Genomic DNA, 17943 nt, shown 5'->3' on the forward strand with positions numbered 1-17943 from the left:
CTTGGTCAGATCTTATCTGACGCACTGCTCCTCTTATGGCAATAAAGCAACGCAGGCCATTAATGAAGCTATCTGTTGACAGGTCGTCCAACATTTCAATGTGAATGGCTCGACAGCTGAGACATGTGAAGAGTAGGCCGTATCTCTTTTGTACCTTGCGCGCTTGCTTGGTGAGAAATGGACCGAAACAGTCCATGCCACAATAAGTGAATGGTGGTGATGGATCCACACGCTCGGACGGCAGATCTGCCATACGTTGTTCTTCTGTGAACCTCCTGAGTTTTCTGCATGTAACACACTGATGCAGGTAGGTTGCCACAGCTCTGTTGATTCCTTGAATCCAGTATCCATGTGATCTTATCTCATTAATAGTCATGCCTTTACCTCGATGTTGTACCTTCTCATGATAATGAGCTATTATTGTCCTGGTAATGGGATGGATGGTCCTTTGGGATCATCACTGGATGTTTCAGTGAGTCAAGGAGAGATGCATTTTTTTCAGTCTTCCTCCTACCTTGAGCAGTCCGTCTTGATCCAGAAAGGTATCCAACTTGTACAGTTTACTCTGTCGAGGAAGCTGAGTTTTCTTACTGAGCAACTTTATCTCTTCTGGATATATTTGTCTCTGTAAATCCTTTATGATGATATGCTGTGCATCCTCTCGTTCTTGTACTGTGCTGTGATTCGTTGACTTATCTCTTCTAGCACAACGGATGAGACGAGCGACAGCTTGAGTTGCCTTTGACCATGAAGAAAACTTTGACAATCTGTCTGAAAGACTTACTTGTTCCACTGTTTGTGTGTTTAGTGTCTGAATCTTTTTGATTTCAGGATCTCCAATCTGCATTTCTGTGATGACATCTACAGCTGGTGGTATGTCCTTCTTCAAAAGAAACTGAGGTCCTGTGAGCCAGCTGGACGTGATAATCTCATTTGCCCTTGAACCTCTAGATGTAAGGTCAACAGGGTTGTCTTTAGTAGAGACGTATCTCCACTGCTGAGGAGTTGTACTCAGATGTATTTTCTGTATCCGGTTTGAGACAGTCTTTCCATCTTTATTGGCATCCTGATAGTCAGATTCCAATACCCGTAATGCATCTGCTGGAGTAACTGGAGGGAGCTCCTTGACAGCAACTCTATGGCACATATTTTTGAAGCTTGGTGACTCATTCTGTGATGATGTGTAACCCACAATACTCCATCCTAGATCCGTGCAAACTGCATAGGGTTCACTATCTCCTCCCAGGATTACTTGCCGTGGTGCCAGAGCTCTTGAGCAATTATAGTCTATCAAAAGGCCAACTTCAACTTCCCTTTCACTGTGCACCAATGCATCCTTTCCAATCATCAGTGTAAGCTTCAGCCTCACAGGATGTGTCTCTGTTTGCAAGCTGTTGCTTACTTCCTTTTCAATGAAGACCGTATCACTTTGAGTGTCGAGCAATGCATACACAAGCCTTTCCATACCTGGATTGCTGACAGAAGAAACCCACACTGGCACAATCATAGAAGTATTCTCAGATGGCTCCTCAGTATTCACATTAAGAGTCAGTGTGGTTGCTGCTTCATCTGTGCTGCTCTGACTCAGGACTGATGATGTTTTTGCTGTAGTGTAGCTGTCATCATGGAGAGATGTAGGATGTTTTCCTTTGCAGTTGTCACATGAGTGTCTGTGACGACAGTCCCTTGCATTATGGCCTGGCTTTAGACAGCCATAGCACAGTTTATTTTCCTTCACATATTTTCTTTGTTCGTCCAGAGATTTATTTTTGAACTCAGGACAATAGTGCAGACCATGGTTACTGTCTTGACATAGCATACATGGAGGCCTTAAACTTTTTTTTGCCTGTCCTTTAATTTCAGTCTCTGTGGCTGTCTGTGTGTGGAGAACACTACTTCTCCCTTCTTTCAGATGATGTTTCTCAGAGTTCGACTCTGCTGAGTGGAGAGCACGGAATGAAGTAATAGGATTACAGGCAATCTCTGCTTCCATTAACATGAAATCAACAAACTGCTGGAAGTTTGGAAATTCTTGTTCGCTTCTCATGACTTGAGTAACCTTTCTGTTCCACTGTGATGCTGTCCAGTCAGGTAGCTTTTGAATCAGTTTCTGATTTTCCTCGCAGTCATTGAAAATGTCCAGACCTTTAACATAGGGCATGGCTTCCTGACATGAGTTTAGGAAATCAGCAAATGCCCGTAATCCATCAGCATCCTTTGTGTGTATTTTTGGCCAGTTTGACAGTTTTTCTCTGAATGCTCTCTGTATAATAAAGGGCTGACCATACCTTTGGTTGAGACGGCTCCATGCATCCTTATAGGCTTCCTCATCACTTCTGAAGAAGATGCCATCAAGTATTCTTCGGGCTGGACCTCCTGCATACTTTCTCAGATAGTGCAGTTTGTCAACTGAAGAAATGTTCCTTTTGTCTATGAGTGATGTGAATGAAGCCTTCAACTCAATGAAATGGATCGGGTCACCAGTGAATACAGGTGGCTCTGGTATTGGGAGCCTGTTCAGAGAAATGCTATCCTGGACTGCTTGAGCCAAGTAAGTCACATCTGTCTGTGGAGTTGATGTTGTCACTGCAACATTAGTGGGCTGCTGGATGACAGCTGTATTCACATATTGCTGTGGAAATACACGTTGTTCTTGGCAGCTGTTGTTTCTACACGGACCACTATTGCGGTAAGCATGTTGTAACTTCCGGTTGTTGTTGTCATCTCCGGGTATCCCGTGTGCCTGTTCTGTTGCTGATAGCTTATTATCTTAACTTAATCGATCGTTTTAAAACTCTTGATCACGGCAACTGCCTGACGTTGTAATCACACGTTACTACAGCTTAAGCACTCACAAACTCTCCTTCTCTTAGCGACTGTAACTCCACAGTTAACTACACTCTTTTCGGGTTTGCTAACGGTAGCTACTTTAGCTTGATAGCTAGCCATGGCTCTTTCCCCACCCTCGGGTGCTATTTCCTGCTCTAACTGTCTCATGTTTGGTTACTCCCCTACCTCCTTTACTGGTACCGATACATGTGTTAAATGTAGTATAGTTGTTAGGTTGGAGGCGGGAATCATAGCCATAGAAGCCCGGCTCCGCATCTTAGAAAATAACTCAGCTACAGTAAAGCCCATGTTAGCCGGTGCGGACCGGCAAAAGGTAGCTCCTCTTAGCCGTCCCCCGGCAACTCCCGAGCAGCAGGGAGAATGGGTGACTATTCAGAAGGGGCATAACGCGAAACCCGCAGGTCCCCACCAACCCGTTCACGTATCTAACAGATATTCCCCACTCAGCGAGACACCCGCTGAGAAGCCAACTCTGGTTATTGGTAGCTCTATTATGAGACACGTGAATTTAGAGACCGAAGCGTCCACAGTCACATGCATTCCGGGGGCCAGAGCGGGCGACGTTGAGGCGCATCTTAAACTGCTGGCTAAAAATAAACGTAAATACAGTAGGATTGTTATTCACGTCGGTGGTAATGATGTTCGTTTACGCCAATCAGAATGCACCAAACTTAATGTGGCGTCGGTGTGTAGTTATGCTAAAACAATGTCGGACACCGTAATCTTCTCTGGTCCCCTCCCCAATCTGATCAATGATGACATGTATAGCCGCATGTCATCATTTCAGCGCTGGTTGTCTTGGCGGTGCCCAGCAAACAATGTGGGCTTCGTGAATAATTGGACAGCCTTCTGGGGAAAACCTGGTCTGCTTAAGAGAGACGGCATTCATCCTACTTTGGAAGGTGCAAATCTCATTTCGGCAAACATTTCAGGGCTCTGTGGACTTAATCCATGACAAACTGGAGTTGAGACCAGGAGGCAGAGTCGCAGTCTTACACGCTTCTCTGCGCTCTCTCCTAGGCAGTCATCCATAGGAATCCCGAACCCAATAAAATACCCAATATTAACGGTGTGTGTGTCTGCCCAAGGACAATTTAAGGTAAAACCTAATAGAGGTGTCATACATAATAACCTAATAAAAGTAAATGTAACAACTACTACAGTGCAACAAAACAGGAAGATTAAATGTGGTCTCTTAAACATAAGATCTCTAGCATCTAAAGCAATACTGGTAAATGATTTAATATCAGATTATAATATTGATATATGCTGTCTCACTGAAACTTGGTTGAGACATGAAGAATATGTCAGCATAAATGAGGCCACTCCACCCAGCCATATCAATACTCATATTGCCCGAGGCACGGGCCGAGGAGGTGGAGTTGCAGCAATCTTTGACTCAAGTTTACTTATCAATACTAAACAAAAATTAAATTATACCTCCTTTGAAAGCCTCATTTTCAGTCTTACGCATCCGACCTGGAAAACTTTGCAGCCAATCTTATTTGTTACAGTGTACCGTGCACCAGGTCCTTATTCAGAATTCTTATCAGAATTCTCTGAGTTTTTATCAGCTTTGGTTCTTAAAACAGATAAAGTAATTATCGTAGGTGACTTTAATATTCATGTTGACGATGATAAAAATAGCCTTACTGTTGCATTTAACTCTATATTAGATTCTGTTGGTTTCTGTCAGAGTGTAAATAAACCAACCCACTGCTATAATCACACTCTTGACCTTGTTCTGACTTATGGTATTGAAATTGAGCAACTATTAGTCGAACCGCATAATCCTGCTTTATCCGACCATTTCTTAGTAACTTTTGAAGTACTGTTACTAGACTACAAAGCATTAGCCAAAAGCTCCTGCAGCAGAAACCTATCTGTTAGTGCTATAGCCACATTTAAGGAAGAGATTCCACCAATACTTAACTCGATAGCATGTCTGCATGTAGGGGAGGAAACTTATACAAAATGTACACCACCCCAAATTGATCATGTTGTTGATAGTGCTACAGATGTGCTGCGAATAAAATTAGACTCTGTTGCTCCTTTGAAAAAGAAGAAAATAAAACAACATAGATTAGCTCCATGGCATAATGCCGAAACCCGCAAAATAAAGCAAAAGTCGAGACAACTTGAAAGGATATGGCGTTCCACTAAACTTGAAGAATCTCGTTTAATTTGGCATATTACACTCAATGAATATAAGAAAGCACTGCGTAAAGCGAGAGCAGCCTACTACTCTTCATTAATAGATGAGAATAAGAATAATGCAAGATTTCTTTTCAGCACTGTAGCCAGGCTGACAGAGAGCCACAGCTCGACTGAGCCTTCTATTCCCATAGCACTCAGTAGTAATGATTTTATGTGCTTTTTTAACGATAAAATTGTTACTCTTAGAAACAAAATCAATGACCTCTTGCCTTTAACCAGTATAGTGTTATCAACAGCTCCCGGAAACGTAAGTTCTAATATTACACTAGATAGTAAACTAGAATGCTTTTCAGCCATAAACCTTGAACAATTAAATTCAATGATTCTCTCTTCTAAACCATCAACTCTTAGACCCGATTCCAACTAAGCTGTTAAAAGAAGTTTTTCCATTAATTAGCACTTCTTTATTAAATATTATGAATATGTCTTTATTATCAGGCTATGTTCCACAATCATTCAAAGTAGCAGTGATAAAACCGCTTCTTAAAAAGCACAACCTCGATCCAGAGGTTTTAGCCAACTATAGACCTATTTCTAATCTTCCGTTCCTCTCAAAGATTCTTGAGAAAGCAGTCGCAAAACAGCTGTGTGATTACTTAAAAAACTATGATTTATTTGAAGATTTTCAGTCTGGCTTTAGAACACAACATAGCACAGAGACAGCTCTGGTTAAAGTCACAAATGACATTCTAATAGCCTCTGACAAGGGACTTGTCTCTATTCTTGTCTTGCTCGATCTTAGTGCTGCATTTGATACTATCGACCATGATATCCTATTGCAAAGACTAGAGCATTTAGTTGGCATACAGGGAACTGCATTAGGCTGGTTTAGGTCCTATCTATCTGAACGCTCTCAGTTTGTACGTGTCAACGATGAATCTTCCATGCAAACCAAAGTTAGCCATGGAGTGCCAGAGGGCTCAGTGCTTGGACCTATTTTGTTCACCCTATATATGCTTCCATTAGAAAATATTATAAGGAATCATTCTGTAAACTTTCATTGTTATGCGGATGATACTCAACTATATTTATCAATCAAGCCTGATGAAATTAATCATCTAAATAAAATTCAAGACTGCCTCAAGGACTTAAAAACGTGGATGACCTTACATTTTTTGATGTTAAACACGACCAAAACTTAAGTTATTGTACTTGGCCCGAAGAATCTACGAAACAAATTATCTAAAGATATACTAACTATAGATGGCATTAATTTGGCCTCCAGTGAGACTGTAAGGAATCTTGGTGTTATATTTGATCAGGATTTATCCTTTAACGCCCACATAAAATCAATTTCAAGGACCGCCTACTTCCATCTACGTAACATTGCAAAAATCAGGCATATCTTGCCTCAAAACGATGCAGAGAAACTAGTCCATGCATTTGTTACTTTAAGGCTGGATTATTGTAACTCCTTATTATCAGGGTGTACCAAGAAGTCAGTCAAGTCGCTTCAGCTGATTCAAAATGCTGCAGCTCGTGTACTAACCAGAGTTAGGAAAAGGGACCACATTACTCCTGTTCTGGCTGCCTTACACTGGCCCCCTATAGAACACAGGATAGAATTTAAAATTATTCTTCTCGCCTACAAAGCCCTTAATGGGCAGGCGCCATCTTACCTTAAAGAACTCATTATACCCTATTGTCCTACTAGGGCATTGCGTTCCAAGAATGCAGGGTTGTTGGTTGTTCCTAGAGTCTCTAAAAGTACAATGGGAGCCAGAGCCTTTTCTTATCAAGCTCCACTTTTGTGGAATCAGCTTCCAGTTTGTGTTCGGACGGCAGACACCCTATCCGTTTTTAAGAGTGTGCTTAAGACCTTCCTTTTTGATAAAGCTTATAGTTAGGGCTGATTAGATTCAGCCCCTAGTTTTGCTGATATAGGCTTAGTTTGTCGGGGGACATCTTACTTCTTCCTTCTCTCTGTCTATACCTGTGTACTCTCATGTTCCGATTAACCCAGCTTCCCCAAATTTCTTTCTTTTTGGTGTCTATATACGCCGGGATCCGGAGTCATGGATGATCCTGCGGTCCTGTGTCATGGATTGCGAGTCCTGGATCTTTAGTCGTGGCTGTGGTCCTGGATCATAAGTCCTGGATGGATATCCTCGTGGATTCATCTTCCTATTATACACACATGCATTTCCAAACATTTGGACTACCTATGTTGCAAATGTATTATCTTTTCAATTTACACACGGCATCTATTGCACGTCTGTCCGTCCTGAGAGAGGGATCCCTCCTCTGTTGCTCTCCCTGAGGTTTCTCCCATTTTTCCCTTTAAACTGTGGGTTTTCTCTGGAAGTTTTTCCTTGTACGATGTGAGGGTCTAAGGACAGAGGGTGTCGTATTGTCATACTGATATTCTGTACAAACTGTGAAGTCCACTGAGACAAATGTAACATTTGTGATATTGGGCTATATAAATAAACATTGATTGATTGATTGATTGTTCTCTTGGGTCGATATCAGAAGAATAGACACGTTCCTGCATTACCTCCTGGTCATAGGTTACAAGTCTAGCTCTTGCAGCTCTTATATTCTTTTCTGCCTTCAATCTTTTCAACTCACGTCTCTGAGCTTCAAGTTCTCTCCTTTGTTGCTCCTCTAGTAGTTAAATCATTTCCTTTAGTTTTTCCTCTTCCAACAGCAATTCATACTCTGCTTCCTTCGCTGCTAACTCTGCTGCAGCCTCTGCTGCAGCCTCTGCCCTTTTGGCTGCTACGATGGAGCACACAGAGTGATGGCTGGAGTTGGAGCGTGGACTTGAGGGTGTGGCTGTGAAACCGTAGATAGAGCGAGCATAGTCTTTGTTAAGCAGCTCACGAAGATGTTGCCTAACTGCTTTGCTGTCAAAATCTCCATCAATGTCTGTTATCCTTTCATATACTATTTTAACAATGTCTTTAGTGACTGCTTCACAGGCATCAATACGACATCTTGTCTCATTGGATGGAGGTAGATGATCTCTTATTTCCATATACACTCTAGTAACATTTTCGTTTTCTTGCTCTAGTGTGTCTATTATAGCTGCAATCTGGCTCTCAGTAATGTCTGACTTTAACTGATCTCTGGCACGACGTGCCTGAACCTTCCATTGTTCATAAATATGAATTAACCTTTTCTCCTTTTTGTGAGCTTCGTCTCTCTGAAATGCAAGCATCTTCTCCGTGGGGGTCTTTAGACGAGTAGAGCGGCGAAGTTCCTCCTCTTCGCTGTCCTTATAAGCATCCATTGTCTGGTCCTTGTCCCCATCCTCTAAAGATGAGTTGTCTGATGCCATTTCCTGAGTGGGTGTCATAACCTTAGACCATCACATCAAGTCCCTCCGCAGTCATCCTTGGTCATGAGCGTGGTGGGAATGATGAGGTGAAGCTCTTACTTTAGCGTCCCCTATCAACCAGGTGCTAAAAACCTAAAGTAACTAATTATCTGAAGTTAATTTCTCCGTCATTCATCCGTCATTACACGTGTTTACAATCCTTCGTTCTCTATTCACTTCCGGCAAAAGTCCCTTCAAAATAAAAGTCCGGATCTTATAACTATCAAAATAAAAGTACAAAACTAAAACTTTACCACAGGAAAACCTCGGCACACAAATATAACCACCTCTACAAAAGGTTAAACATAAAGGTCATTTACAGATATTAAGTACCATTTCATTAGGAAAACTGTAAATAACGGAAAGTTAACTTTGGAGTACTGCCCTACTGAGTTAATGATTGCTGATGTCATGACCAAGCCAGCTACAAAGCTACAACTAAAGAGGTTTGCTCAAGACATGTTTGGCACTTAAAAGTGCATGAATGTATTCACATTGTTAAGGCAAAAGATAAGCTTTATTATATTGTTGTTTTGTTTTCATGTAACCAATAGAGTTAAGGTTGAGTGGGAGTGTTAAATATTACTTTGTAATGGCACCCTTACTCCATGTTTAATGGTACGTCCCATTGTGACGTCATAAGCATGATAAGCGCGGAGTGCTATATGTCTCATGTTGATTAAGCAGCACTGCCATGCTGGTTCATGTCCCTGAATAAATGGATGAGAGAAGAAAAATGACTGCGCATACTTTATTAGTTTAAAGAGCTTACGAAATGCTTTTAGCACCTGTTAGTGGGCTTAGTATATGATAGAGGTTGCATTTGTATTGTGAAATGTGCCATATGTTTTTTATTATTGATGTATTTTTTAATAAATCACGATTATAACAGCATACAAATGTTGTCAGTTAGTAACAATCGTTCGTAGCTCTGGAAACAACAACTTCGGTCATTTCCGGCGGTGACGTCATGAGTAGAACACACCTGAGTAGAACACACCTGAGCAGAACACACCTGAGCAGAACACAGCTGAGCAGAACACAGCTGAGTCACCATTGTGCAAATGCCTTGAAGCGGCAAATATTAAAACAAAGGATGCACAACAACAAAACGTGAAGAATAATCGCCAAGCGATGTGAGGTATGGGGATGTGGGGCCGTCTCCAAATCTGGCTATGGGATGTTTTTGTGGCCAAAAAATTATCAAATGTCGCGTATATGGACCAAACAAGTGCGTCTTACGAGGGCGGACTTTGCTGGTCCAGGTAACCCGGGGTCGATGAAACCTACAATTTGTGGGCAGCACTTTGAAAGATCGTGTTTCGACCAGTCCACAATGCTCGCTAAGGAAATTGGATTAAAAAAGAATTTCAAACTGAACAAAGAAGCTGTTCCAACAATACTGCCAAGACCCCAAATGCCAGCACAAGCCACCACGCCGATTCCTACACGTCCCCCGATGCAGAGTCCTCCACTAAAGAGACGGCGAAATGCATTCGCCAAAAGGGAGAGAGCGAAGGTAAGCCGCGCTACTTGCTTTAAGCATAAAGCCTGAATCAAAATGACATGTCAAATCTCACACATTTATGAGTTGATGAAGTCATGATGCCATATATGACTGCATGCACTTTGCCCACAGCAGGGGCGCCGCCAGGGATTTTGGGCCCCATGAAAATATATCACATTGGGCCCCACCACCAGGCACAGGCCACTTTGTTTATAAATTACCTCAGTTGGAAGAAAAGCTGGTTCAGGTTCAGCCTTTTGGGGGGACAGGGCGGCTGAGCCTAAAGATGGATCTGTTGGACCTGGCACCAGGGGGAGGGACAACTGATTTAGTATGACTAGGCGCTAAAAATGTGCCTGCATTTATTAAAGGTAGGGTAGGTAAGAATGGAGAAACCAGCTCGAGTGCGCTAGAATTTGAAAATACACAACCGAAAAAAATCTGCCCCTTCCTTCAGAGTTCCTTACAGAGCCCCTCCTCCAACACACACGAACGCGCACATGACCAATGAGGGCACGAGATAAGTTTGTGCACAAATGGAAGGCTGACAGGCAGGTAGGCCATCCATTCATTTTAGCCGGGCCGGCTCAGATGATTGGTCGTGCTTTTTACAGCGCCACGGCTTACACAGATGACATTTTTGTATGTATTTATTTTTCAAAGCATTTAATATATTCATTGCTATCAGGATGTTAAGAGCATTCCATGAATATAACAAAAAGCGTTTCTGAAGTGAATTACCTACCATACCTTTTTAAATATCAGCTAAAAGAGCAGTGAAATGAAAGACCTCTGAATTTTCTGTAAAGATATTAACAGTACTTAATGTCAGTTTAGTAAACAAAAACACATTAGCTACAAGACTAATTTCCACCAATGGACCACACCCACCTTTTCTTGTGAAAAACTGGGTGACACACTGTCGCCCTTTAGTCCCTCTCTCTTGTCTTTCTCTCATTTCTCTTCTTTTCTTAGAGCCTGACTTTGTTGGTTGTTGAAACATGGTACAACACACGTATGTAGGCTAAGTACTAGCATCCCTCCTCACATACTTTCATTCTCTGCAAGTGCTGGTGCTGCACCGCGTTTGGAGGCAGGACCAAACCATTACATGTAAATAGAAGGGGGTGCACAGAGGCTTTGGGTAATTAACTTTTGGAAGAAAATAAGTTAAATGAATCGTAAGTTTAGAGAGTAATTTATCAATATAACCTTCTATTAATGTTAATTATTGAGGATTGATGAAAGGTTACTTACATTTTTTTTCTTAATGTTCTGAACATTTTGGGGCCCCTGTCAGTCACGGGCCCTTAGAATCGTCCTAACTTTTCACCCCCTTACGGCGCCCCTGGCCCACAGCATATATAGTAAAAGTATACCTCATAGGCCTACAACCGCTTCAAATTGTGAAAAATGTCAATATTATTAAATAGGTATTGGAAACTTTGTTCAATGAAGCCACTGACAGAACTGAGGATAGCGACAATCTATTGGACATCCACACTGGGGAGGAAGCTGTGTCTAAACCAGTAAGTATACAGAACGGACTGTGTAAAAATACAATTTGTATCTTCATCACATGTACATAATTCATATAATTAATTGTTTGATTTTATAGCATTGCTCTCTCAATCAATTCAACCAAATGTTGTATTATGAATGTTATTAGATATTATATTATGTATAAACTTGTGTTACCTTATTTACTAACTGTATCTCCGTAGTAAAACCGTAGTTTCGGGTTTCTGACTTGGCTCGTTGTCAGCCGGTGACCAGCTGCCCCGACATTTCGAGGGGAAAAAGCATGAAAACGGGCTTCGGGTGCTGTGGGAAGAACCTCCGTGTATTCACGTTCTTCACAGTAATCAGTTACATTGACACTGTATTGGATAGGCCTACAGACCAGCGCCATATAGATAGAATACAGACTACGGGGCTATTGATAGGTTGTCAATATTATGTTTTTGAAAGTAGGCTAATACAATAACTGAAGGGGCTGGGCCGGGAGAGGGCGAGGCCTGCGTCAGAGGTCGACTCATCAGACAAGCTCCCTGAGAAAACCGTCATGAAAAAGTTTAGCAATGTTACGACCCTGCATAATTTGCCCACGGCTGTGATTGACAACCTGAACAGCCAGTTAGAAGCTAGAATGCCAATCTAGAGAGCCAATCAGAACCTAGAACGGGCTGCAGGGCTGGCCAGACTATTATATTGTGCATAAAGTTAGATGCATTAGGATAGTCATATGCTCATGATATCCCAAGTTAAATTATATAATATTATCATTTTAAATAATAATATTCAATAATATTCAATAATAAGGACAGAGATTTGTGGCCAATTCACTATTGCATTTATTTTATAGGCCTGAATTAGACAAGCAGTTCCTTTCCGAATTTTGATATTGATATAATATTGGTAATTTAATTTATTGCTGATGTTCTTCTTATGCAGTTGACCCTGAGGAAAAGTGAGACAGCTGCAGTTATGGCTTGACTCTGGGGAATCTAGCCATAACAGTATATTAGCATGGATGTATAATTTATCTGTAGGCTACAAGGGTGGTCCGCACGCGTGGGCCGGTGCGTCTGAACGTCCCGGGCTGAATTTGTGTCCCAGTCTGCCCATGCTTTCGTATCTCTCTTCATACCTTCGCACTTCGCCTTGGCCATCACATTTTACACACACAGACTCCAAAACCCACAACCCCTTGCGGCTGCTACTCTTGAAGTGACAGGCCAAGCCTGTAACACTTTCAATACAATTTCAAACTAGTTTCAAAAATGTATTTGTAAAGTTGTGCTGTGTTTTGTACATTTCAGAATGAAATTGATGTGCAAACGGACGCCCCTCCACGAATACACCACAAGTCTATGCAGGCACGACCACGTTTCAGGTCAGCTGGACAGCAAGTTCGAATCCATGTTGCCTTCGGAGAACAATGGGCACATTTGTGGAAATCGATCAAAACTGCAAAACATTGTGGTTTTCAAAGGTAATATTTTTAAATGATGACCATGCGAAATATGTATTCGAGAATTATATTTGTGGCCATGATTGACAGGTGGTCCTATTCATGAGATACTCATACAGGTTGTATAGTATGATAGAAAAATTGAATGAATATATTTTTCTCACAGGTCATGGCAGAATCAACCTTTAATTGATCAAACTCCTGCTGGAAATCTGCTTTTGTCAGCTGGAATTCTTTTTGCGGGTACATCACCAACAAAAGTGCTGAGGGTACTGAAATCCATCAACTGCTACACCATCACAACAAGGACATTTCTGAATCATCAGAAGAAATTCCTTCAACCTGCAATCAAGACAGTCTGGACCAAGAATCGGAACAACATTGTGCAGAAACTGAAGGAGACGAACAAACACAAAGAACTGGTGTTAGGAGGGGATGGACGCTGTGATAGCCCTGGTCACTGTGCCAAGTATGGATCCTATACCATACAAGACCTCACAATAAACAAGGTGTTGGATCTTCAATTAGTGCAGGTCAGTATTAGTGAATGTATCCTATGTTATGAATAGCCTCCTCCAAATACTTTATAGCCAAACACAGCTGAGAATATTTTCTATCGAACCCAAGACAATATAATTTCAGGAGTGTTTTTTTTTTGGCCGATGCATTTCAAGCTCAAAGCATTAACCATGTTCACAAATATGACCGCTGAAAATCAAATGCTCTATGATAGCCATCTTTATAAAATATGATGTGTGTTCTGAATGTATTTCCAGAGTAATGAAGTCCCTTCAAGTGTCCACATGGAAAAAGAGGGGCTTGTGCGATGTGTCCAGTTCTTGGAGAGTGAAAACCTCGTCATGAAGACAATTGTGACAGACAGACACACACAGATCAACAAATGGCTGAAGGAAAACCAAGAACATGTGGACCATCGGTTCGACGTTTGGCACCTTGCAAAAAGTAGGTTAATTTTTTTAACTATAGTAGAATTATAATTCTCCAATTCACTCCAATTAAAAAAAATACTGAACTTTCTATTTTATAGACCTAAAAAAAAAACTGGTAAAGCTTGCAAAGGACAAGCAATGTACCGATATTGGGGAATGGATACAATCCATTTTGAACCATTTGTATTGGTGTGCCGTATCAACTCCGGATGGAAATGGAGAAATGATTGCTGAAAAATAGCTGTCCCTCAACAACCACATTATAAACATTCACACCAAACATGGCAGAATGTTCGAGAAATGTTTCCATGGTCGGCTGCCTGCAGCTCAGAACCGCAAGAAAAAATGGCTCAAAGCAGGTAATAATATTTTCTACGACAATGGACCACTCATCAAATGTTGTGTTGGAATGTTTTTGTGTCTTCAGTAAAGAAAAATGATATGCAGTGAAGAACTAATATTTTTTCTATTATCGTATATCCTATATCCTTTTTTGATTGTGTATTTTCAGATTCAGTGCCAGCACTAAAGCTGAATAAAGTTGTCAGCCAGAAAGCTTTTGTCAGAGATGTCAAGAAGATGTCACCTTCACAGCAAACCTACGGGGTGGAAGTATACCACAGTATAGTCAACCAGTTTGCCCCAAAGATGTATGCATACTCGTACACTGGCATATATTGCAGGTAAAGTATAATATGAATCTCATCAGAAAATACTAGAGACTTCAACTTTATTTGCTTATTTATCTATTTGCCAAGTTCTTCTTTTTTGGGGGTTTCCCCTCTCCTGTATTGAGATCTATGGGTTTGTGTGCATGTAAATGGCCTGCAAACGCTAAAATCCCTATGAAATCTCTCTCTCTCTTTCTCTCTCTATACAATAAATGTATTTATTTTGTCGGTTGATCCTAGCAGCACTGCACTACAATGAGAACTCTGGCAGGAAGCATGCCAAAACCAGTACAGGACAACTCCAATACACTGTGAAATTCCCCAAAGCAAAGAAAGGTGGTCATGTAGTTAGACGTGTGAATACAGCAGCTCCATATGGTAAGAAAGTGAAAGTGAGAGAATAATAACATTAATTATACCGTTTTACCAAATTAATGAAAAACATTCAATCTTGGACAACATTATTGTGTAAATATTGAAAATTGAGCTATGTGAGAATGGAGTGTACAGTTTCAACTACAATGATTAATTATGCAAAGTGCCTCAGGGCATGCTATGCAGAGTATGTTACCGAACTCTTGACCGAGACTCTACGCTTGTGCGAAAAAAATGTCGATGAGGAACCTTTCAATGTCCCAGATCCACTCAGCAGTCGATGGGAAAAACCAGACAAGAGAGAGGTTGTTGCGCTGTTTAGAAGCAGATTTAATCACTGAACTGACAATCAATTTTGTTATTGACTCTAATCAAGTGCTGGATACTTGAACGACGTGTAGATGTCAGATGGAAACGTCGCCTGGATCTTTTTAATGGCACATGATGGCAGTGGGATTCTGTGGTTCTTACCAAGTATTCCCCAGAAAAATCTCACTAGCTGGCGGTATGCCACATAGCGATACATTCTGTAAAATAAAAGATCATAAATGTCAATGGTAATCGCTTCAACCTTATTTGCTTATTTATCTATTTATTCTGTAACTTTGCCAGAGTGACCCAAAAATAATAACCCCAAAAAAATGACTTCCCAAAAATACATCAAATTTCTGAGCTCTACAAATTTGTGAACACAAGTAACTTACTCATTACGTGGCTGATCACCTGCTTGTTGTCTGTCCCTCTTTGAATAATGATGGTAGGCTGTCTGCAACACCCAAACATCCAGACAATTTGATTGGAGTCCTGGGTGATCTATTACGCAGGTTATGTTTGCACCAGCGCCATATAGACTGAGAGTTACGTCATCTCCGTTCACTCCAATGGACCACTTTTTTACAGCAATGGCGGATCGTGGAGCCTCTCAATCGTTCCCCGGAAGTTAGCGCCAAGGCTAACAGAGCTGTAGAGTTGCAGCATAATAGCCCGTTCGTGACGGACTTTTAAAGGTAAGAAGAAGTTTAAAGATTTATATTGCGGATATTATCAGTACATCTGATTCAAATTAACATGTGTATTAAAGGATGTCAGTGGATTATCCCTAAATTAGTAGATTTAGGGAACGTTTACAGATAACAGATTAAGCCAGGATACCATACCATAGTACCGGCATACACTATACCATAGTGGTTGAATACACAGTATTAGGAAACACTTTATACTTACTGGACATGTTATACTCATTACATACTGTATATAAAATATGACCAAGAATGTGAGACAACTTTATAGAAATTCATTTCACATCTATTACTGATGCCATTTGTCATACTTTGTTAAACTCACAAATAATAAAGTTCCATAACTTCAGTTGGGAACAAAGACCACACCTTATCTCCCCAAGGCAATTTCCCATCCAATAGGTGTGCTATATAGGTGTGTATAACCCTTTCTCCTGTCTGTTACTCCCTCTTTCAGCACAAGAACCAGAGGGGGATTCAATGGAGCCTGAATACCTGCATTGAGACCCTCACCCTGCACCCTGAGTCTCAACTCTGTGTTTTTCAAGCCTTTCCCTGTTTTTTTGTATTAAACAAAACATTAAGCTTTCCCAATGGTGTAGTTTTCGTTTTGTGAAAAAGTGCAAATGCAGTGTTTGTATATAATAACCTCACATATTTGTTGCCGTTGGTCGTAAAATTGCTACTGCTGACTTGAGCCAGCCATTTTTTCCTCCGCTCTGTGTCAGCGGGGAAGCCATACATTCGTACTCCTTTCTCGGAGCGATTTGAGCATCCCCAGGCAGCACAGCAAACCATGGTGGCGACTAGGAGGCAGCACAGCAAACCAGGACAACACGGAGGAAAAGGCACAGACAAACTGCATGATATGCTATTCAATGTTTATTGAATTCCATGTATTTGCAATGGATATTCCTAAAACAACACATTTAACATCATCATCATCATCATCATGCTGCTGCTGCTGCTGCTGCTGCTAGTCCTTTGATAGTCACCTGTCGGTCTCCTTTCCTTTCTGAAAGCCATAAAGATGACATTAGTCATTTAGATAACTTGTGTCCTCAATTACCATGGGATTACTGAAACTACCATGAATTTAAGAAAATGGTAGAAATGAATCTAATCTGAATTTTGAAGCATTCCTTTAGATCCCCTCCCTCTAAATATATCAATAAACATTAGAAAGTGATGCTCCTGACTACCATACAAGTTTAAGAAGATAATATTGGTTTTAAAGAATTCAAAGCTATAAACAGCAACAGGCTCTTTAACCAAGGCACTGTTAGCCTAACATGTAAACTAGTTCACACTAATCCTAATATTATCAATTAATATTAGCAAATTCTATTTTATTTTTTAAAACATATTGATGTAAATACATACACATATCGATTTGTTGTATAAATATTGTAAATCAAAACCTTTATTCACTAATAATTACCAAAAATCGTAGTTCTATCTCCTGTTATCAATGCATTCACATTGCCCGCCATGAACTTCCGGGGAACGATCCTCGTCTGCATGAACCACGTGACGATAACCGTTTTTGGACTTCCGCTGTCGTAACTCTTCTATCTATATGGCGCTGGTTTGCACCATCTCCCTCATATAGAGAGGCGAAGTCACGCCCATCTACTTCCGGTCCATGGGACCCCGGAAGCGAAAAATTATACATTGAATTCAATGGAGAGAGAAAACGTATCTTTTGATCCCGTTTGAATTGTGCCACGAACTACACATATGATGTTTGTCAATCTTAAACAATCATTTCCATGTCAAAAAAGTCACATTTTGTCGTAAAACTGTTGAAATATAAGACTATGAAAAATACGCGACTACAAAGACTACAAATCCCAAATCCCATTCTGGGTCGCGCATGTGATGTCACAGGCGATAATGCTCCAAGTGGTTGCGACTCGTAATTAAAGCGAAGAAGAAGACTTCATAACTGATTTATTCCCTCCAATAAATACAAGAGATTGCTCCAATAAATTCACTTTTACAAGATGCCTGTGTGCTTTGTACCATGTTGTAATCACAAAAGTGATCATACCACTT

At 40.9% G+C, this 17943-nt stretch overlaps 1 protein-coding gene across 5 annotated transcripts; it reads left to right on the forward strand.

Moving 5' to 3' along the window:
- Positions 1 to 11044: 11044 nt before the first annotated feature.
- LOC307029510 (uncharacterized protein) lies at positions 11045 to 16474 on the forward strand. 5 transcript variants are annotated; one of them, XR_013805361.1, is made up of 7 exons: positions 11045 to 11425; positions 12719 to 12891; positions 13037 to 13403; positions 13647 to 13833; positions 14332 to 14503; positions 14735 to 15873; positions 16343 to 16474. XR_013805361.1 is itself a non-coding variant. In XM_079665595.1 (7 exons), the coding sequence occupies exons 2-6, from the start codon at positions 12770 to 12772 to the stop codon at positions 15831 to 15833; spliced, it is 915 nt and encodes a 304-aa protein (XP_079521721.1). In that variant the 5' UTR covers positions 11045 to 11425; positions 12719 to 12769; the 3' UTR covers positions 15834 to 15873; positions 16343 to 16474. The 5 variants fall into 5 exon arrangements, 1 of the variants encoding a protein (XP_079521721.1); XR_013805362.1 differs by having other exon boundaries at positions 15628 to 15873; XM_079665595.1 differs by having other exon boundaries at positions 15767 to 15873.
- Positions 16475 to 17943: the final 1469 nt, after the last annotated feature.

Source organism: Notothenia rossii (genome assembly GCF_949606895.1).
Source record: "Notothenia rossii genome assembly, chromosome: 2".
NCBI lineage: Eukaryota > Metazoa > Chordata > Actinopteri > Perciformes > Nototheniidae > Notothenia > Notothenia rossii.

Coding starts and splice junctions, on each gene's coding strand:
- LOC307029510 (XM_079665595.1), top strand. CDS start 12,770: ATGCAGGCACGACCACGTTTCAGGTCAGCTGGACAGCAAGTTCGAATC. Junction 13,834..14,331: donor CGTTTGGCACCTTGCAAAAA/GTAGGTTAATTT, acceptor GTGTATTTTCAG/ATTCAGTGCCAGCACTAAAG. Junction 14,504..15,766: donor TACACTGGCATATATTGCAG/GTAAAGTATAAT, acceptor ACTTTTTTACAG/CAATGGCGGATCGTGGAGCC.